The sequence below is a fragment of the Dunckerocampus dactyliophorus genome, chromosome 1 (assembly GCF_027744805.1).
Source record: "Dunckerocampus dactyliophorus isolate RoL2022-P2 chromosome 1, RoL_Ddac_1.1, whole genome shotgun sequence".
Lineage (NCBI taxonomy): Eukaryota > Metazoa > Chordata > Actinopteri > Syngnathiformes > Syngnathidae > Dunckerocampus > Dunckerocampus dactyliophorus.
The window spans coordinates 35,153,862-35,177,298 of NC_072819.1; the positions used below are offsets into that span (position 1 = coordinate 35,153,862).

The following is a 23,437-nucleotide window of genomic DNA, read 5'->3' on the forward strand; positions in this document are numbered from 1 at the left end:
ATGATTTATTAATTGACGTATTTTTGAAAAAAACATGATACTGTGACTATATGTTTTGTCAAAACCAAAATCCTGAAATAGTAATAAATAAATCATCTAAATATCATCAATAACTGGCGGGAGGAAGAGTCACATACAATAAGGTATACAACACATCCAGGGTGAGTGTCGTACTCTCTACTGGCAACCAGGTTGGACTGTACCAACTTTTGGGTGGGTGGCAAACAGCCATATAATGTGGTCAGTGTGTGGAGGTGCAAAAAAAAAAAAAAACACATCCTTCCTCACCAAAAGGTGATAATAATGAAATCTTGCCTTACGTGAAGTCGTGTTTGTCGTCGTGTGCTGGATGGTGTGTTCGAGTAAGAAAATCCATTGTGCACAGTGAAAGCACCTTCTATCAAAAGCGTTACCTGAAAATCATTGGTTTCGTTTTTAGAGTGACGCTGCTTTCTTTATTTGTTCTTCTCGTTATCAAACCTCATTAAAGTGATCCACATCTGGAAAGGCTTTATTAGAGGCTTCCATTACGATTTGTGGGTGTGTGTTTGCGCGGCACCGCATGGGAGCTGTCATGTGGGAATCCTTTCAGCATTCTCCACAGGGGGTTGCTTTCCTTGGGTTTAAAAAAAATATATACACACACTCTTAAGGAATGACTTCAGCGTGTCTTTTTTTTTCAATTTGACTTCATTTTCACTATGCTGGTTAGTAACTGATATGCACTGTAGATGAGCATCCACACCTCTGGGTTTGAGGCAGATGGTGCATGCTGATGTTTGTGTGTGTGTGTGTGTGTTTGTGCGTGTTTGGGCACATGTGTGTGCATGCATGCCACCTAACTCTTCTCATCTGGTCAGGCCCTCTAGCTGGTAATCTGAGCATTGAGATTAGAAAGAAAAACAGCGGAGAAGAATGTCTTTGGTTGAGCCAGGGAGGAATTTACAACGGCCTTCAGGCTGCTGTGACCTCTCCCTCCCTTTCTTTCTCTCTCACACACACACACACACACACACACACACAGATGACAGTTTAATTTCTTTTAATAACATAATTTCATCAGTCCGGTCACCATTCTTATTAGTGGTGAAAACATCAGCCTTGTCAAGTGTAAACAGTGATGTCACTGAGGAGTCACACTCCATGAACAAAATCCCCATTTCGACACTCACCCCGTCGCTAAAAGTGAATTATTCATTTCTTTTCTCACATTTGCCTTTGTTTTCTGGCTAAATGTGTCTCTCTTGTTGGGGAAATATACATACAAGTCTGACAAGAACCTGGATAGAGTCTGAACAGTTTTAATTCATGAAGCATCAGGAGCTCACAATCACAGAACACCGTAATTGTGACGCATTTATTTGAATCCGGGAAACCGAACACTCAATCATTGTTTAAGAACAGAAATGACCACTTGCTGACAAATACAGCATATATCAGCGTAGAAGTGACAAGGAGCATGTTAGCCAGCTAACAATCTGACCTTTGGCCTAACTACTTCAGTTTGATTGAGATGAACATGCTTTAAGTATGAGTATGTTTTTTTTCTAAGACAAAAAAAGTTGTGGAAGAGCGCAAAAAAAATGATATATTGATTAAATCTTTAACATCGTTTCTATGAAAGATTATGATTGCCAGGATAGGACTGAATCATTGAAAGGAAAACTGCACTTTTTGGGGGAATTTTGCCCATCATCCACAATCCTTACGTGAAACATGAACATACATGTATTTTCCCTTTTCTGTGTGTTGTAAAGAGAGAAGAACAGCGAGCATGAGGGAGCTAATGATGCACTTAATGGGACACACTATAAAGCCCTCTAAAAAACCTCCAACGTGTCACCATTTTATATACTGTACATGTTGTGACCATGCAGTAACAGGCACATTCATGATAACATGAAATGCTTACAGTGTTTTGCTGTTTTTGGTCATTTTAAGCATTACCGGAACTTCTTTCCTGGGGGCATTGATTTCAGCCCGTAGCGACTAACGCGGCATCCGTCAACAACAGCAGCAAAGATAGAGTGTGTCCGCTTGCTACTACTAATCGTAGCAGACTTCGTGAGGGCCTCAGCCACCGCCGACGACTACTTTTGAACAAATGAGGATCCAGAACTTCACATATTGAGTCTGCGTATACGGAGGATGAGCTACAGGCTTTACAGACTGAGCGGTTAAGAAGTGAGAGTGAAACGTCAGAGCAGACGGGGGCCGAGAGAGTCAGGACCGGCATGGCTTGGTGGTGTAAATGTGGAACTTGCCATCCAACAGAAATGGAGTGTTTCTGCTGCACTGAGTTGCATACAGTGCCACCATCGTGTATATGGTGAGGAGGACATTGCTCAAAGAGACTGCATCACAACCAATGAAGAATTGTTAGTGCTAACTGCAGTGGTAAAAACGCTTTTCCACCTACCCAAAATCAACTGGAAAAGACGCCCCAGGCCAACTAGACCAGACTGTCGACTGTCCATCGAGTAAGTCACCATGATACCATCGTGCTTGATATCACAGCTATGTAGACAGTCCATCTAACCATGTACAAACAAAGCATGTGGGCTAATACCTTGCAAGTAACTTGGTTGTTTGGTGTCCTATTGCATTGTTTTGGAGTGGGCCCGTTACCTCTCGGTAGTGGCGTGAGGCGCTGTGAGCGGGGTGCTGTGTCACTACGGCAGAAAAATAGTTATTCGGTGTTTGCTCCTACAATAACAATGCGCTGTAGCTTGGTAAATATGCAGGTTATGTTATGTAAATGGAACACTGTTGGAGGTTTTTGGAGGGTTTTTTAGAGGGTTTTATAGTTGAAATAGGCGTGTTCCATAAGCGCATTGTTAGATGCCTCATGCTAGCTGTTTTCTCTCTATAGCGTTGGTAATTTCCTCATTTATTTTGATCAATGTACGTGCATTATGTTTTGCTGATGTGTTGAAAATCGCTCTGCTAATGCTATTTACAGTACATCCATTCTCGTCTTCAGTTATGGTCACATTGACACAAGCCCCCAAATAGCTGTCCTCGGCTATGCCTGCCGGTAACTAGCAGCTCGTAACCCACATTTTAGCTCGCAGTTCAAAGCAGAAAATCAGCCGAGAGACGATTCGCATCTAAAATAACAGTTGGGACACTCGTATGCCAAGGTACCACTGTATACATGACGAGAAAAAAATCCCGGCAGTGCTTATCTTCTCACTTCTCTCTGCCAGCCGATGTACTCCGTGACAACGCAAGTCTCAGCGACAGTAGGTACAAATACATTTTGTCTTGTTGCGAGAGCCATCTGCCAGGGTTTTGAAGCTAAACTTATCATTCAAAATATCCTTTTCTTTGTCCATTTCTGCTCAATATTTGTTCCCACTTGGAGGTCCACTTCGATTGCTGCTTTTCCTCAAATTACAGTGTGGGGCGAGGGTCAAACAACATGTTAATCGCGCGTCAAAAAAAATTGTGCTGTTAAAGGAAATTTCCTAATGCGTTAACTTTGACAGCCGTAATTATTTCATTATCACAACAAAAAATTATTACAACTTATATTGTTTCCTATGCGGAAAAAAGGATACTAAATAAAAAAAAAAACATCCTGTAGCAGATTTGTATTGGAAATTAGGGGCTGGACAAGCCCCTGTAAACTGTCACGATCCGCTCCCATCTGTTTCTACAGAGACATAAAGGGGACGGGGATGACGCCACATAGAGGGTCAAGCAGAGAGTTTGACATTCATTGGAGTTTTAGTTTCAGAGGGGACAGCTGTGCGGATACAGATCCCCCCTCGCTTCGTCACAGCTCAGCAACCTGCCTTCCTCCTGCAGCGATAAGTGTGCGGGGGGGGGGGCCGCAAGGCAAGTGTGCAGGTCTAGGCGCAGACGAAGGGGACAGGTGTTGGGGACAGGAGGTGCCGTGTGGCCTGGGGGTGTGGTCAGGTGGGGGCACACCTGTCCCTACTTGCAGAAGGGGGTCTAGTTACACCAATGGACAGACAAGCATGCACATGACATGCAACATTGAGGCCAGTATGGTGGAACAGGACAGGAAACATTGTCAAATGTGTCATGTTTTTCCCTGCTTACAACACAATAACTGCACATACATCCATTATTACCACAAACCCCCTTGCACAGAAATTGTGTATAAATGTGTGAATTTTCCGCGACGGTGGGCAACGCAATAAAAAGCGCAAGACCCATTGAGTGGCAAAGGCCGTAATGTACATTGACAGATTTTTTTGCAACAGTGAAATTTTCATTTGTAACGTTTTAAGCCAAGTATACCTGAGAAGACGTGTGTGTCCTGTTTAAAGAGTGTAAGAGAACACCAGTGTGTGTGGCACATGCTGTGTTTGTGTAAAACGTCAGAGATAGGGGAGACAGGCGTCTGCCCCTGGGGTGTGGATTTCAAGCAGGTGCATTTCCCTGCCCCACATCTCTTCAAGGGACAGGATGGAACGGGACGAGGCCGGAGGAGAGGAGGGAGGGCAAATCTATGCTTTCTGCGCACGCACACACATAACCCCAGATTAAAAGCTTGATCTCCACCCGTCCCGGCCCCTTTATTCAACTTCCCTCCCTCACTCCCAACCGTATTCTTGGATGACTGGAATGTGTAGAGACAATAGAACTGTCCCGGTCCTTCGGTCAGACCCCCCCCCCGCAGTCCACCCCAGGCCCACACAGGTCCTGACAGGAGGACAAAAGTGCACCTTGCACCTCTCAGCACCACCAGTAGCACCTCAGGGGCAAATACCTGAATACCTGCGGTAAATAAGAGGGCGAGAAGGAATGGCAAAATGACACAACAGGAGGTGAAAAGCAGAAGGAGTGAATGAAAAAGACGAAAAAAAACATTCCGCACAGACGCTTTTCAGCTGTGTGCTGCCAAATGTAACACAGACTCATCCTCCGGTCCAAACTAAACACAACCCTCTGTCCTCCTCTTTGCATCAGAATACACATTTCCTCACTTGTCCTGCTTTTTTAATATAACACACAGTTTGGACTCTGTCTAGTATTGACATGCAAGCCTTATATGTGTGTGTGTGTGTGTGTGTGTGTGTGTGTGTGTGTGTGTGTGTGTGTGTGTAACAAATGTTTTAATGCCACAGCCTGAATACATAAATACTTTTTAGGGCTGATAAGCGATTATATTTTTAAATCAGATTAATCACTGTTTTCAAATGAATTAATCATGATTAATCACCATGTCACACTATGTCTGAAATATGCCCATTTTTACTGTATTTTATTTATTGGAGATACGAACACAAGCCGACTGGTCTATATTTTCATGTGTTTTGCCTTATAAGTCCATATTTATACTGGTACATGCTTGACCAGCAGAGGGCACTGTGACACTGCTAATGGGACCAACAGATACAGGAAGACGAGGAAGAGGAGAGAGGAAGGCTAAGAGTTATGTGATACAACTCGGACAGAGCGTGTGATTAAAGTTTATGAAGAGTCAATAGGCCTGCTTAATTCTACACCGCCCACAGAACACTACCTCTTTTAGAAGAGTCTAACAACGACGACGATTTGTCCTTTTTTTCAATAACTCCTCCTCCTCCACAACCAACGACGTATGCTCGACCACTCCTCTTCAAAGGTAAATAACATTTATCATTACGTATTATTATATCATTTTTATTATTGTTTTTTTCATCAATTATCCTTGTTTAATATTACTACTGTATCCAAACTCATATTTACATACATACACATATATTGTATATGTATACACGTACATGTAGTACCTATATCATTGGTAATATTACCTTTTCCCCTACTTAAGAACAATTCGACTTAAGAACGGTTGTCTGGAACCAATTGTGTTGGTTGGTTAGTGTATATATTTGTATGTATTAACAGCGCCAAATTAACAGAAAATTTAAATCAAGTTAAGAAATGGCACACATGTCTGAAAATCTATTTCCCTAACACCAGTTTCTTTAATACCAGAATATTTGAATCAGACTTTAACTGTGTTATTATGCGCAATGAGGAGTTGCATTCAAAAACACCACATCATTTAAGTTGAAGTCACATGTTTTGAGTGACTTTTCTGGGATTTCTTAATTTAAATGCGGCAAATTGTACTTTTGAGTCACAAAGTGAGTGATAAGAATATCCACTTATTGTATTTCTTTGCATTTCTGTTTATTTAGACCACACATACACGCATAATAAAGACGCTGTGATGTTCAGAGTGTCCATGAATGCATCCGTCTCGTGACAATGAGGAAGTGTAGTTGCAATGACCAATGGGACTAGAGACGTGTTTGTTTGGAGTTGGAGATACATTGATGTGTTCAGGTCAGAATAAAGTTACAAAGGAGCGTCAGACTCTGTGACTCTGTGGGGAGCTACGCTGTGCTGTGGACTGTCGTCATAACAGAGAGCAGGGATAATTAAGCTAAAAAAGTGAACGTAATTAATGAAATGGACTAGTTACTGTTGTTAACGCACTATTTTTGACAGCCCTGATATTTTTATAACTTATTAATTAGTTAAGAAAGCAGCAAGAGAAGACTGTCCTCAGGAGATACCACCTCAGGAAAAAAACTACATTTAAAATATATGTATGCTCACACGACACTAAAAACTGGCATATCAGTAAGTGGAGTAGAACTATGGAACGGGCTGAGCAAAGAACTCACCGTGAGCAAGTTTAAGAAACACTAAACACATATGGGTTTTGCAAGGAAGAAGAATGCTGAGAAGTGTACACCTTCAGACATCTGACCGGAAGTCACGCACCCCCTACTCCTGTACACTTAAAAAACATAAATCGCACAATGAAACATATTTGACATATTATTAAATATGTCATACATTATGATATCATATTTAAAAAATAATGTGTCTTACTTTTCAACTGCACACACAGGCTACTAATTTAAAATGGAGGGGGTTTTAGAGGGGTAAGATATCTCCTGCCAGGTTTGTCCTCTGTTTGGTGAATGTATTTCTAACAAGTAGTGATAAGCTGTGGTAAGATGTGGTGAACTGTAATCTTTGTGCTCTTTTGCTTTGCTTTGGTCTGCAACAACATGAAAATAATCAGCACAGTACAACTCATGTTACAAGTTAACGTAAATAAAATAAATAATTAGGAAAACAAAGGCATATACATACAGAAATTAATAAGGAAATTAATTCAATACAAGGTTTATTACTGAGCCAAATGGACATATGAGCACATATACAGTAGCATCAGATGGTGCACCAAGCAAAAATGCACAGCAGCACAGAGCTAACATCATTAAACCTCACCTCTGTGCATTTACGCGCAGCATTAACATTTGTGAACAAGACGAGATGAAAGCAAATAGAAAATACACGTCTGTCTGTGCATCATCGGAGAAAGTCACACACATAAAGTCTCGATCTGCGTCACACATGGTGTGTTCAAGGGCCGCCGACCAAAGTGGCCGCAATGCCGGAGAAGACACATTATTCGTGAAAGCACCAATTTTCTTCAAAATTGGGGGCTTTCTAACAGTCGGTGCATCCAGTCAACAAACAAATGACAGGCTCATACAGCTACTAGCCACAGCACCAGCTCTCATTTAGCACACAATATAAATGACCTTGAAGAATCTTCAAGATTAAACACTTTCAATGTACAACGCCATCATCAAACTTACTTATTTTATCGTCTAACGCGCACAGAACAATGAACAACTTCATGCTGTCACCTTTCTTCTGCACTGTACTGCCTGCTGTGGTTGTTCACATGAAGCATCGAGCGCATTACATAAATCTCAGTGTTCAGCGCTGATGTGGTCAAGCCGTTTTTCATTTCTATTTTTATTTTTATTTTTATACTGGGGTACCCCTAGGGGTACGCGTAGCCCACTTTGGGAACCTAGGATGTACAGTATGCCAAATTCATTCGTTTCTAATGAATTATTTAATCATCCATCCATTTTCCTCACGAGGGTCACGGGGGTATGCTGGAGCCTATTCCAGCTGACTTGGATGAGAAGCGGGGTACACCCTGGACTGGTTGCCAGTCAATTGCAGGGCACATATAAACAAACCACCAATCACACTCTCATTCATACCTGTGGACAATTTAGAGTCTGCAATTAACCTAACATGGATGTTTTTTGGAATGTGGGAGGAAACTGGAGTACCTGGAGACATGCAAACTCCACACAGATGAAAAAATGTGAAAATACATAAAAATATCAAAGTGGCCCCCTGCATCCTTTCATTTCCAGTACGCGGCCCTCGGTGGAAAGTTGGCAGAAGGGTGTCCAAACATTTTGCTCTGCCTGGGTCAGGTCAACCAAACAAATTTTAATATCAGAGGTTTTATACTTACATTAATATTTGAATCAATGTGTGTATGTGTGATTGGTGGGGAAAACACAGGTGCCACTGTAAATGGTTCAGAACACTTGTTTAACTGTCTGTGAACTTTACTTCCAGCAAACATGTTTCAACTAAAACTAGTTATCTACTTGTAGCATACTATATTGACTCATTGATGAGTTGCTTTTATGAAGTGTTGCTTTCATCAAAAATGCCACATTGCACATCTGCAAAGTCAGATGGTGCAACGTGATGTGTTTTGAGCATGTCCAACTGCTGTTTTTACATTTCACTAATCATTTCTACCTGCACTGCGTGCACAATTATTAGGCAAGTTGCATTATTGATTATTAGTTTTATTATTAAACAACAGTGCTCTTGGTCAAACCAAAATGTTAATACCTCAAACCTCAAACTTTAATATTTAAGAAAGTGAAAATGAGGTTTGGCTTTGTTGAGATTGTCTCTGTGTGCACAATTTTTAGGCGATTATTACGCGTGCAGAATTATCAGGCAACTCAAAGAAAAACAAACATTTCCCATCTCACTGTCAAAATGATAAACGAACAACACAAACTTTACAAATCAATATTTCTGATATTTCCAAAAATAAATCAGTGACCAATAAAGCCACCCTTCTTTTCAAGAACATGAAATAGCCTTCCATCCATGGAGTCTGTCAGGCTCTTGATCATCAGACCATCAACTTTTTGTGCAGCAGCAACCAAAGCCTCCCAGACGCTGTTCAGAGAGGTGCACCTTTTTTCTTCACTGCAAATCTTACGTTTAAGAAGGGCCCACAAGTACTCAATAGGCTTAGGTCAGGTGAGCAAGGAAGTGATAAAAGAAAAGTCATAAAAGAAAGTGACAGTAGGTTTGGGGGTCTTTTAATAATTCCTGCCTTTACCAGTACCCCACCTCCACCTTGCTGAGGTCTGAGTTGGAGTGGAGCTCTCTGCCCATGGCTGATGCAGCCACGAGACCAACCCTCTGGTCCATTAAGAGTCACTCATCTCATCAGTCCATAAAACTTTTGCACATTTTCTGTCTTCAGATATTTCTTGACCAAGTCGTAGCCTTTCAACTTGTGTTTCTTGTTCAGTGGTCGGGTTTCAGCCTTTCTTACCTTGGCCATGTCTCTGAGCACTGAACACCATGTACCGTACTTCTGGACTCTCCAGGTAGATTACATTTCTGGAATATGACAGCACTGGAGCAGTAGTGGAGCCAGACATTTTTCATTGGGCTGGCCAAGGTGAGACCATTATTCACATAGCGGGGGCAATAAATTGATACCTGAATGGTCCAGATGGCCAGTGGGGTAGCCGGAGAGTGACCGGGGTGGCCACAGCCACCACTGGCCCCCCCGTAGCTCCACCACTGCTTTTGGACTGTCTATTAGAGCAATTAATAGCTGAGCAATGTGCTGAGGACATGTTGTCAATGTATAGTTTCTGGATAAGTGCAGGAGAAGCTTGTCAGTGATGAGCGAGCTGCTCCTACCCTCAAGTGGAAGGCAGCCTAGATCAGGTGCAGGTGTGTCTAGTTGTCCCCGCTCCAGCCCAACTATAAGAGAGAGTGAGAGAGAGCACTACGAGGCACAACAGCAGGTGATCATACCATATTGTTTAGTAAAGGCCTTGTATGCTTGTATGTCCATCACTTGGGCAACTTGGCGCAGTATATGTGCACAGATTGTAGTGGGCCAGTCTGGACCAAAAAGTCCAGGGCCAAATTTTTGTCCCAGTCCACCCCTGACAAGATCTGCTTCTTCTGTTTTGTGTTAACATTTTTGGGTGTCTGGAATGGATTAATTGGATTTACATTACTTTCTATGGGAATATTTGCTTTGGTTAGAGTCAGTTTTGGTTTGAGTCGGACCTTCTTGAACGGATTAATAACGATTAAACAAGACACCACTGTATTTAGGAGTTGTGTCTCAGTACTTTTGTTAGTGTGGCTTTGGGCGTTGCAGTGACACAAGAGCCCTCTTTTCACACACATCATCTGTTTACCATCATGCCCCTTTACGGCTCATCCTCTACCCTCTGACCCTGTGGGACAGAAAAGGTCTGTATTGAGAAGAAAACACAGCCCCGGCCACATGACACACACACACAGCCCATTGAAGTAGACAGCAGGAGTGCAGAACTGGACAGGAAATGGCATGTACCCCCTGCTGGAGGCCGTATCCTGTGCTTGGGTAGAACTGGTCCGTGATCCGAGTTCACACAGTTGCACTCATGTCAGCATCATCCGCGTGTTAACAATTTACCAAGGCCAGAATTGGACCACACCCTCACGAGGACCGCCAGCACAGTGAGTCCTCACAGCACATGTCACTGATCAAATGTGCACCGCACCATGTGGCATTCCTCAGCCAATTCTACTCCTTACTGATTTGATAAACGGCTCACAAACATAACTGCTGAGTCCATCCTTGCGTCTAATCTCCAGCTCTGACTCTGACCAGTTGCTTCACTTTACTGTCTTTCTTATCAGTTATTCTCAAAAGATGAGCAAACATCACATGCAGATGAAGTGACAGTGACATCGTGCAGGAGCACTACATCTTTGCGAGAGTGTGTGAATTTTAAACCCAGTGAATGAACTCTCCGGCTTGAATCTGATTCTCAAGTCAATCAGCGCCACAATCCAGACTGCTACGTGTATACTGAACTCTTTGGGCAACAAGTTCAACCTCAAAAAAGTCGCTCATCCAGCGCATGCACTTACAGAGGTGTATCCGCACCCAGATGCTTCATATCAGCACTTTTTCAAAGTGTTGTGTTCAAACACCACTGACAGGCCACTTCCTGTGTCCCAAACATTACCACAAAGTATGTATACTGAGTGGAAGAAAAAAAAAAACACATTTGTTTCATTGGAGTTGATTTCGTCCGTGGTGTACATGCAAAGCTTGTTTAACTACTGGAGCTGGGACAAGGCGTTTATTTATATGACGCCACACATGACTAAACAAAGTCTTTGCACAGACAAAAAATTGTTATGAAATTCCTTTTCAAATATTTCTGTGGTTAGTTTGCATGCTTGTGTGCGTTCTCCTGTGGATGTTACGTTCATTGAAGACTCCGACTTGATGTGACTTACTGGTGCATCTTATTCTATCTGAAAAGTGGAAAAGTTAATTTATTTCAGAAGTTCAAATCAAAAAGTGGAACTCATACATTAACTACATCCACTACACACAAAGTGAAAGGTTTCAAAAATGTATTTCTTACAATTTATAAATAATTTTGATGATCGAAGCTTACAAATAATGAAATGAAATGAAAATGTTGAAAAAGTTGAGTATTATAATATATAAACTGCTTGTGTTACACTCTAATCAACAAATTAACTGCACAGGCTTCCTGTGCTTTAAAATGGCCTTTTAGTCTTCAATTCATTTTCACACAATATTTACATTTATTGAGATGCACCATTTACTGTATGTCAGTCGTGTGATTGACATGTGATCAGCCTGCCTCTCACGCAGCCATATCAGCTAGGATAGGCTAGGTTGCTCTTAAATTATTCTTGAATTATCAGAGCCGAGGTGGCGCCCGAGGCGATGTTTTAGATGACGCCGTCTGCCGGCGATTTACATAGCTTAGAAAAGAAATTGAATGGCATTGTTTTCACCATTGTCTTTAATTTGTAAGATAACCTGTGACCCAATTTACATGGTTGTCATCTTACAAATAATACCAAAAAATTCTTAAATATAATGTAAATATCTTTATCACAAAATAAAAATCCTGGAAATAAGAAAATAAATAATAATAATAGCAATAAATACACCAATCAACATCAAACAATTAAATAACCACGCAGTTTGCACACAATAACTCTACTTATAAGATAGAGTTAGACTATGCAAATATCTACAGTGGAACCTCAGTTTGCGTCCGCCCCGGTTAGCGTGTAAAACTATAATTGTAAAACTATAAAAATATGTTTTTGTTAACATTTTTGGCTTTCTGGAACTGATTAAGTGGGTTGATATTATTTCTTATGGGAAGAATTGATTCGGTCCGTGTCCGTTTTGGTCAGAGTTGGCCTTCCTGGAACAAATTAATGCCGCTAACCAAGGCTCCACTGTATATATAAGAAAAGAAAAGAAAAGAAAAGAACTACTGTACATACAAAAGCTACTGTATATAAAATACCTATACACAACTACTGTATATGTAAAACTATGGACAAAAATGAAAAGCTTATTTGTTATCATTTGTTTTCATTGTTTCATTGTTCATTGTTTTTTTTGGAAGCCACAGCGCCAGAGCCGGCTGTGCCCATTAGGTAATATAGCATCCATCTATATTGCCTAATGGGCCAGCCGGCTCTGCACACAGTGATGTTGTGGCTGGAATGTCTGCCTCACAGCCAGATAGCTCTGGCTTTGAATCTTGAAGTTTGTGTGTTTTTTTTCCAGGTACACTGGTTTCTTCCCACAGTCCATAAACTTGCGTGTCGCGCAACTTCTCCCAAAGACTGCTGGGATAGGCTCCAGCTCACCTGTGAACAGGATAAGCGGTAGAAAATGAATTATGCTGATATTGCATTTTTGCCTTGAAAATAACACAAATGACGGCAATTCCCTTTTCTTCCAGATCACATGCGCATGACTTCCCGTTTGGGGAAAAGCACATTATTACTTGGACTAAAGAGCAGCAGACGGAGCCACAGCCTCTCTGTGACACAGCAGTATTATATATCTGTCACTAATGGCTCAGGAATGTCACATTAGTCAGGGGCTGCATGTATGACACTGACAACACTAAAACACTTTGAGGCAACCAGTATGATATTACAAACGTGTGCACACACACACACACACCCACACACCCACACATGGGTGGGGAAAAAAAGAGGTGGCAAGGCCAGTGATCTCATTGCCCCCAAGCCACAAAGTGATAGACGGCCACCTACACATCGTACAGCATCAAGGTGTAAGAGTTGTATTTCAAAACAGCCGAACGAAAAATACTGTAGTGTGGTATTCTTTTGTAAAGAGTAAGCTTTGATAAAGTAAGAAAAAAAAATCCCGCAGGGACACTTTATTCAGTGGCTGCTTGCATGCAGCTGCGAGTGTGTGCATGCATCTGTCCACATGCATGTGTCTTTCTGGGGGTGTTTACATTGGGCAAGCCAAGTCATGCAACCTGAGATGCAGCCCTTGGAGTGCCTATCTCCTTCTGCCCTCACACACACACACACACACACACACCAAAACGTGCATCCACCTCTCAACACAGGGAGCCATTGCAGGAAACACGCTGTTACCTCACCAAGACACGCTGGCGTCAGTGTGTATGGGTCAGGAGGGCAGCGGGGGGGACATTGTAGACACATTGCTGCCATATGTGTGTCCTGCATGTTCCCCCTCAGCTGTAAGCATTAATCACACACTTCCTCCACAAGTTCCTCTAAGGTAACAGAGGAGTTCGTGGAGCAGACGGCTGCACAGACTGGCTGGATCTGCAGAGACCGCCTCTCTTGGGCATGATCTCCAATGTTTCCTGCTTCCATCTTTGAGAAATGGGTCAGTGGCATTTCCAGTTTCACCTTCTCCAAAAAAGTATTTCTCATGCACATTTTCTCCCATTTGGGCAACAAATTCTCCTCCCCTTCACTCCTCTCTTGAGCATGTGTCGTCCATGTCTGCCTCTAAGTGCACGCTGACAGCCCGGCAGGTGTTCCCCCAATCACTCACCATCACACAAACCCATTCCCGCTCCCGCTTACACACACAACTCTACCTTCTCATTCAGAACCTGTCACATCTGTCCTGATGAACTCATTTAGACTTTGTACATCCATACAATGCCTGCTGAAATGTTTAATAATATTGGAGCATGTTGAAACCACCACAGGAAGGATGTTTTTTTTTCTACAACAAAGCTTTTATTTACATGTGGCAAGGTTAACAATGGACAAACGAGGCATGTGATGAACAAAATGGTCAAAACCTTTAAAAACAACAACAAAAAAAAACACACATACCATTAAGACACCAGAGAAATAGTGGTGAAAGCAAACTGGGTCATTTGGTCAAGCTTAAGTGGTCCGTTCATATGTGATGACACCCTGCGGAGCTCCAGGATGGGTGAGCGGAGGGTCACCTGTCACCCACCTTCACGGGCAGCTGTCTCAACACACACACACACACACACACATCATGTATGCACAATAAGGAATGGCATCCCCACATACGCACAAAAAAACACACCCAAGCAGCTGCAACATGGCCAGAGTCCCGGACCGGCCGGCACCAATGGGAGTTTCCTGGGATTTAACTGCATGTCCAGCTGCTCTCATGTCACACATCCTCACACACACACACAAACACACACACAGGCTGCTGCAGCCATTAATTTAAAAGGAAATACAGACAGTCCTGCAATTAAAAAAAGGCACTCAAGGCAAAGTCCTCAAGGTGGGAATGAGAGCTACGTAGCAGGGCTACATCCAGAGGCATTGTGTTTGTGCAGCAGAGACATGCGACTGAAGGTCCGCGAGCAGGAGCCACACTGGTACTTCTTCACTTCGGAGTGCGTCTGCAGGTGTGCACGGAGGTTGGAGCGGTCGGCAAAGGCCCGGTTACAGTGTTGACACGCAAATGGACGTTCACCTGAATGAAAGAAAGTATGAGCTAGAGCATTTAAGGATGAAATGATAATATTACAAGCTCAAGTAGAAAAAAGACCAACCTGTGTGTGTGCGAATGTGTCCCCTCAGCAGCCACGGTCTGGAGAAGGCCTTGCCGCAAGTGGGACACACACATGGCAACGTGTGGGAGCGGATGTGCATCTTCAGGGCACCCAGGCTGGTGTACTCCTTGGGGCAATGTTTGCAATGGAAGGCTGGCCGTGACGCCGACGCCTCAGTGGGCGGTGAAGGAGAGCGCACCGGGAGCTGGTGGTGGGACGTCTGGTGGTGGGACAGTGCGGAGAGGCTGCTGTAGCTCTTCCTGCAGTAAATGCAGTGATACATGGGCTGGATGACGTCTGGGCTGGACGGGTCCGAAGAACGGCTCCCGTCTTCCTCTTCTTCCCCGCTACTGCTGAAAGGAGAGCTGCTGAGGTCCAGAGGTCCGAGCGGTGACGGCGGGAGGGAGGCTGGGGTGACTGGGGATAGGGGTGCAGGCAGGGTGTCCACGCTGCTGAACGGGTCTGTGGGATAGCAGGTCAGGGCAGAGTTCTGGGTTGGAAGATCAGCCCGTGGGAAGCTTTCTGGAACAAAAGCTGCCAAGACACAATAAAGCAAATTAGGAGGGATTTTACTGATACTCTCATGGCACAGTACAGCACAATAGCGTAAGTCTTCTTACACGTCATTGTGTTTGTGTTGCACTCCAAAAGTTCACACATCTACATACCAGTTTGGCTCTCGAGGTGGCTATCTCTGTAGCATGGTGGCTTCTTGCTGGAAAAATACTTCTTAACAAGGAACGACCGAGGCATATTGAAGTCTAAGAATAATTCCCACGGTGGAACACGCTCTGGTGCGAGAAGCCTCTTCTCTTTCTTCTTGTTGTTGTTGAGACGGAAAGGCAACGCAGCATGCACCGAGGCTCAAAAGTGTGGTAAGAAATCACTGCACGGTCGCCTCCTCATATAGTTGTCAAGTAGGAGAAGCAGCGGGGTGGGTGGGCACTTCCCCGCCCAGAGACACACCCAGCGTCTTTGGGGCGCCGACAGCGACATTCACCACAGGTGCCCAGTGTGTGAATCGCAAATCTAATTCATGCATTTTACGCTTCTGGCGGCGCTCTCGGGGATTAAAGTTAGCAACTACGTGTACAAATAAACAAATATGTTTTGAGCTTGGTAGATGAGAATAAATTGAGACATTGCAGCGCCCTCTATCGGTGTCGACGTTTTTTCTCGACATGCATTTGCGTATGTGTTCTTATCCGAGCTTGTTGCTTTGGGCTCTTTTACGCACCCGACTGAGGAGGAGATTGGTGGAGAAGATGTGGAAGACAGACAGACGCTCCACACAATACAAAAACCTGCAGTCAACTTCAAACATCCTGACGCATTTCTCAGCGGGGATGGAGACGAGGTACTGTTTTTGCATAGTTAGCTCACAGTACGATCCCGGACTAAATGACAGGGACAATATAAAGGTCCAATCACATATGCTGGCTGCAGGGCACACGGGATTTAACGTGAGGCATTTCTTGCCGTGCGTAAATGTGCGTAAAAGTAGTCGCTTTGTCGATTGTGTGGGTGCACGAGGCCTGAAATCAGGTGCCATTGTCAGTGTTCCTGTTTAACATTGCTAAGAGAGCCCAGTGGTAGGCTGAGTTAGTGGTGGGCGAGGAGGAGGGGGTGAATGCACCTGTCTATGGGCGCCATTGTCACGGCATGCCCAAAAGTTCACACGTCGTTAGACGCTTGTTGACGCCGACGCCACATAGACTGGAGGTCAGGGGGCAGCGCGCTAATAAAAACAAAAAGCAAATAGCAAAGACACACGTGAAAGTAATCCTAGTTGTTAGTCTACTGCTGGTGGACTGGGACAAATGGTCTTAAAAGTAATGGATACCAGCCACATTAGCTGCCCTATATAATTCCATTAGATATACAAAATGTATGCTCCAAGGGTGTCACTTTACAGCAAAAATAGAAATAAGGACACAATGGACACATCAACCTGACAAGCACACGCACACACATACAAAGGGAAAACAGCTGATTACACAGTCTTGCATTTGCTTTGAGGAGAGCAGTTTGGCTGCAGGGCTGACAATTTGTGTTGCAATCAGGTCAAAGTGACCTCATGAACCACAGAAGACATGAAGACTTCAAGTTTTCAACCCAGAACAGATGTTTGGATCCTATGCCTTGGGGATTAAACCTGACAGCATTCTCGCATGATGTGCTGACACGTGCAGTAGGTATATTCATTCTGACCCATAAACTATGAGATACACGGGATGTCTCGTAACCCGAATGACCTACACTGTATGTGTTGAATCAGTGGTTCCCAAACTTTTTACAGACGCGCACCCCTTCAGACGTTTGACCAGAAGCCATGTACCCCCTTCTCCTGCACATTTAAAAACATAAACCTTGGTATCTTAATTAACTTGAAATATTTAACACAATCAATAGGTTCATTAATTTCATAGTAATTCTGGGTCACCAATGTGTATTTTGCTTGGTCACTTTTTGATAAGGTTTCACATGAGCACTGATAAATAGATAATCATCCTGTAGATGTTTTAGTCCAGTTTGATGTTGGCATCCTTCCGTTTGAATGGATTGAATTTGAGCTTCACTTTTTCTGTCCACTCATCACAGTATGTGGTTTGTATATTCATAATAAGTCTGCATCTTAATTTAATACCAAATTGAAGGGGAGAATTTTCGCAACCACGATAAAGCAGTATCCTAAGTACAAAAATACATTCAACCAATGATAAAGCCCCACTCACAGTGACAGGTTTTCACTGCTGCGCCGTGCGAGGATTGGAACACCGATGTAAATAATGAAATATTCAAGATGAAACACTCTTAATGCGCAAAATAATCATCAAACTTACTTATTTTTCATACGATGCACACAGAACAATGAACAACTTCACGCTCTTTCTCCTTTCTGCTCCGTTGTCCTTGCGCCGAGAGTGTTGGGCATTGATTGTTTTTCATTTTCATTAACGTGCCCCCTATTATTGTTGATGTACCCCACTTTGGGAACCGAGTTGTTAAATTAAAGTGTTCACGTGGATTCATAATTCCATGTTCAGTTTTCGCAGTTTAGAGACGCCTTGATATTGCTTAAGATACAGAAATGTCAGATTTCACTTTTTAAGGCAATTACACTTTTTAAACAAAAAAATTTAAGAACACCACCACCGGATAGCATATGTTGCCAGTCGTGGTTTAAAAGAACAGACTGAAAGAAAACATGTCAATACGTATTTGTCACAGTTTGAAGATAAACTTTGTAAAACCGTTGTGTTGTATACGCATACATGTCTGTCGTGCATGGACACAGTAGCAGTCTCGGAGAAGCGACTGACAATTTGGAGTCATTGTGTGATTATGATAGGTGCTCACGTCAGTAGCTAAACTTTGCGAAATCCTTATCATTAGCTAACAACAAACATAACAACAACGTGCTTGTGTGTTACAGAGGGCGTGGCTTATGATTTTGGAGCAGAACGTAGGTGGGTTTATAATGATTGCAGCACATTCGCAGTACCTAAACCAAGGCAGACAGCACCTTTTTAAAGCAAAATGAAGGTGAGTTAGAGGGGGTTAGCGATAAATGAATAACTGCGCCATCAAACCCTTACATTTACATGTCATTACAGATATTCTTCCGACAAAAGAGAAAGTCGACGCCTATCACGTGTTGGGACAAATGCTCGCATCCAGGTTGCGAAGCTGCAGGTGAGTTTCAAATAGATGAGGTTTGACATGTAAAAACAGAGATGGCTCTTGAATAATCAAGTGCATTGTTACCATTCAGACGATGGGTAACGGTCACTCAGCGTCATTTGCATTTGAGAACTTGTATTTCAGACTGTGGAATGACAAAAAATGCAACCTCACTGATGTATATTGCCTTTGGTTTAGTCTTTAGTACTTGGTGCCATTACCTCAATGACTCTGAAAGAACACCAACGAGTCTGGAAGTGGCAGCCACCACTGACTTGAACTGTTTTTTTTTTTTTTATCTCCAGACATTTCCACTGTTGAGTGTGAAGATTTATTGTTTGTAATGTGTTCTGCAGCCATTTAAGATTTGTCCACAGCGCAATCATACAACAAGTTAGGAACAGTTAGGCCAGTTTTATGATTTTGCCTTTATTCTAAAGGTATTTATCATTCAGGAATTATAGCTATTTTAGGCAGAGTTCCTCCATCTTCAGGGGCTTAATCGTATTTAGGCAAGGTGGCATGAATGGTAAACGAAAGTATAAAAAAATAATAATACTTGGATAAAAAACATTTGCTTTCAGTGATGTTTTTCCAGTCGCGTTCATTTAGTGTACCGCTCTTTTATTTGTTTTGCTGCTTTCATTTTTGCCATTTTTGTCTTCAGTAAGTACAATCGCAAGGGTGTCCAAAGTTCAGCCCAGGGGCCATTTATGGCTCGCAGCTTGTTTTTTATTGGCCAGGAGCTTATTCGAAAAATAAAAGGAAATCAGAACACGACAAAGGATTAGATAGTAGGACCACACTAAAAAAAGTAAAAATGTTACAAGATGTTATGAGAAAAATGTATTCCATTTACTGAAATATTATGAAATTGAAATATTCACTTCATCAGAAGCAATCTTTTTTTGTAATACTAAGAGATAGAAAATACTAATTAAAAAAACACAAAGCTGAGATTTGGGCATTTTTGTTTAAGTTATATAACCTTTTAGGATGTCTTTTTGTAACTTAAACAAAAAAGTATTGTATTGTAACGCCTCTGTATCATGCCGGTCAACTCTCCCATTATCCTCCACAGAAAGTATCGTATTTTAATCCTTCTTTTCTGTTGCCCTCCCTTTTAAATAGTTTGCTGTAAATTTCCTGTAATTTAAAGGTAAACTGCACTTTTGTTGGAATTTTGAACACACGTCTTTTTCTTTCCTGTGGGTTACAAAGTTATAAAAACAGACAAAAAAGACTTGGATGGACATAAAACCATAAAACCTTGTTGGAGGTTTTTGGATGTGTTTTAATAACGGTCTTTGTTGTTGGCATAGGTGTGTCCCATTACGTGCGTTTGTGAGCTGTCTATTTTTTTTTATCTGTTTCTATATCTTTAGAATGGACAGAAAAGAGGAAGACGTGTGTTCATGTCTCACATAAGATTTGTGGATGATGGGCAAAATTTTAAAAAAAAATGTACAGTTTTCCTTTTAATATTCATGAAAAAAAATGTGTTTGTCTAACATACACATCACCGCACAATACTCCGTGTTTGTTATTTTACATGTAGACTGGAGCGTGAGTGAGTGTTGGTCTGCAGTTCAGAGGTCTGTAAACCCAGCAGGAGCAAGATAAGGTTATCCCTGAGGAATGCAGAGCTTGGTGTATGGACGTACTCCCACATGTGAAGCCATCTCCAGTCAATGTGTCCTCTAAAACGACACTGACACGCGATTGAAGTATTCCCAGAACAAGCTCCTCTTGCAGTATGTACTTGTTCTGTATTGTCACCATCTGGTTGTCTTCTTTCATGTGAATGATCAAGAATTAAAGCAAAAAAATACACCATACTTAAAAACTTACTTCGGTGTTTTTTCCCCTTGAAGCAACAAGGCTATTTGTATTGTAAAACTGTCAACAAAGCTACAGAGCCTCTCGCCAGACTTTAGTGTGATTTTGTACAAAGAAGCACTGAGAAACAATGGACATACGGTATTTGTAGTGTTACCTGGGAAAAAAAGTGTTTTGATAATACCTTCAATCTCCATTTGCCTTGAAATTGTGGAAAATGAGGACCTTATTACTGCAGTGGTACCAATCTTCACTCGTAGGCTTTTATAACACATTTTTCTTGAAAATAGTAGTCGAAGAACAATAGAGTGCTTAATATTTTTGTATGATTTCCCTTTAGTCTCTTGAGACAACACTAAACTGCAACTTGCATCACACTCCGTTTGCACGCATAACAGTGACAACATTTAAGCCTCCGTTCCCAACTGAAAACAGACAAGCAAACATTGTCAGCAACGTCTTACAATGCACGTAAATCGATGAACATGTTTATTGTCGATATGTCCGTCACCAGCAGATCATTAATGACAGAGCGTAATGTTTGCTTTCTGGTCGATGTTCTGCTGCTACGTGATGTTCTGTAAACACCAACACTTGGCAATGATACTGAATGGATATCAGCACTCATCATCATCAGTCTGCCTCAGATGAAAGCATTTTTAGAACGTGGTAACAGCTGTTTTTCTATAGATGACACGCAGATACGTCTATCTCTCGACATACAGTATGTTGCATCTCCATAAATTATACAAACGATTTCAGGAGTTCTAAATGCTCAGGAAGTTTTTGCAGTCCATTTGCTTATTTGCACGAAGCAGTTCTCAATTGTTGCAATTATCAAAATTATGAATACATTTTTGAAATATTTAACTGTAAAACTATAGAAGTAAATTACTATGAACTACTGAAGAAAAAAACTGTTCAAAGATATACGAATTTATTGGGATGCACCTACATACAGTATGTAGCCCTATATATACATAATCTGTAAGACAAAAACGGGGTCTACAAGTCATGAAATACCAAAAAAAAATTGTCCATATATTTGTGAACAGCAACATAACTGATATTGATTTTTCTTTTTTTTAATTATTATTTTCAATCCAATCGATTTTTAATCCTCATGTACCACAGCCTGTGTATGTGTCGCCCCTGCGTGTTCATAGTATGTAACACATCCACCGAAACTGAAATATGAAACTTGCCACAAGGGGGCAGTAGCCATTGGACCATTCCTACACTATGTTGCTGTAATGTCATGGCAAAATGTGCATATATTATGCAGATGAATGCCATTATTTTGTACGAGAAATTATACAATGAATTATTAGGTATATAATTGTGTGTGTGTTTATTGGGAGTATAACCTAAAGCACGATTGTGTGTTAAAGCTTGGCGGACGTTGCACTTCACCTTGCAATGTGACAATTATGCAATGATCATTCTTAACAGATATTTTTAGATCACCGTGTGCAGACATGATGCATGTATGCATGATAAGCTGTTCTGAATAGTTCATGCAAGGCCACAACCGTCAGTGTGGTCTTATTTCATAGCAGATAATGTATCCTGCTGCATCTACCGACTTGCTAAAAGTAGACGACATCCATACGTAGCAGGAATGTACCTGAGTCCGTGGAATAATGACATTTGGACCGAGTACAAGTGGTGTAAAGAACGTAACCCGTATTCATCTTCACAATAGTAAACTTCTATGACAGAGACATTCAAAATTGATTAATTTATTTTTTATTTTAGTTCTTGCAATGGGTATCACTAGATTTTGTAAGTGTATGTAATTTGGGGCAGTAAGTGAAGAGTTAGAAAAAACGGATTTGTTTTATATTTATCTAATTCTGACCTGACAAGTAGCCCGTAATTGCACAATGAAACAATTGGTTGCATAACGATGTGTACTATTTTTGCAAGCGTCACTATGCAAAGTAATTTGAGGGAAAAAAGACTGGAGATGCCGGGGATTGAACCCGGGGCCTCATACATGCAAAGCATGCGCTCTACCACTGAGCTACATCCCCGTAAGACTGTGCTGTAAAAACTAACGTATTCGTACTAAAAACACCATCTTTCCCGGCGTCTGCTCGTTACTATAAATTTCCCTTTTTTTTTTTTACTTCCCTGGAAAAAAATAATGTCCGCTTCTGCCGCAGCTGCAGTAGCACAGCTTCCGGTCTGCTCAGCGACTGCAACCCTCGGTAAACGTCAGCGTACACGCACACATTCTGTACCACACTACAGCAAGCGACGATGGTGACGCGTTGTCGAGGCTTGTGACAGGCCCCGCATGTCATGTGATTCAATCAAATCGATAGCACTAGAAAGATGGATGGAGATTAATTTGATTATGGTAAAATTATTATAGTTAATTTAAAAAAAATATTGGCCTACACAGTATGTGGTTATCTGAAAGACCTGCTGTTAACCAGGATCTAAGCTGTCCTCCTTTGAAATCCAAAATAATAAATGTGCCCTTTAAACTTCAGCTTGCCTGTTATATTCTTACCCTGTGGGTTATACAATATTTAGCTTTGATGAGACTTGATCTATATTCATCTATATTCATCATCAAATTGACTAATTTGTGTTATGCATAACAAATAGAAGCACCATCTTTCTCGGATCTCCAGCGGCTGACATATGTTGCTTTCTCTTCATCCAAAGAACCTAATCCTTCAGGGAATAACTCCTTTATGAAGTTTCTGCATATCCTCCAAGGGAGCGTAAATAAGGGGCTCTGCACAGCCTGTTCTCACTTTTGCTGTGTTTGTCAGCTCACCCTTGCCAAGGACTCCTCCAGGCCATGTCCGCTCTAGCCTTGTAGGGACAGACTGGAGCGATGCATGCATGTCAAGAGGGGATATGAA

General features: G+C 42.0%; 1 protein-coding gene, 1 long non-coding RNA gene and 1 other non-coding gene across 3 annotated transcripts; 1 reads left to right on the plus strand and 2 right to left on the minus strand.

The window, feature by feature from the left end:
- Positions 1 to 14,218: 14,218 nt before the first annotated feature.
- On the minus strand, positions 14,219 to 16,072 carry snai1b (snail family zinc finger 1b). The gene is made up of 3 exons (XM_054784727.1): positions 15,701 to 16,072; positions 15,033 to 15,566; positions 14,219 to 14,953 (listed from the first exon to the last, which is right to left on the minus strand). Exons 1-3 carry the CDS (start codon positions 15,783 to 15,785, stop codon positions 14,772 to 14,774), a joined length of 801 nt encoding a protein of 266 aa, XP_054640702.1. The 5' UTR covers positions 15,786 to 16,072; the 3' UTR covers positions 14,219 to 14,771.
- Positions 16,073 to 16,215: 143 nt separating this feature from the next.
- On the plus strand, positions 16,216 to 20,528 carry LOC129189963 (uncharacterized). Its single transcript, XR_008572908.1, has 4 exons — positions 16,216 to 16,389; positions 18,469 to 18,578; positions 18,650 to 18,728; positions 20,275 to 20,528. It is a non-coding gene; the product is annotated as an uncharacterized LOC129189963 (long non-coding RNA).
- A 1,991-nt stretch (positions 20,529 to 22,519) lies between these two features.
- Positions 22,520 to 22,591, minus strand: trnaa-ugc (transfer RNA alanine (anticodon UGC)). The gene has a single exon. It is a non-coding gene; the product is annotated as a tRNA-Ala (tRNA).
- Between the last annotated feature and the right edge of the window lie 846 nt (positions 22,592 to 23,437).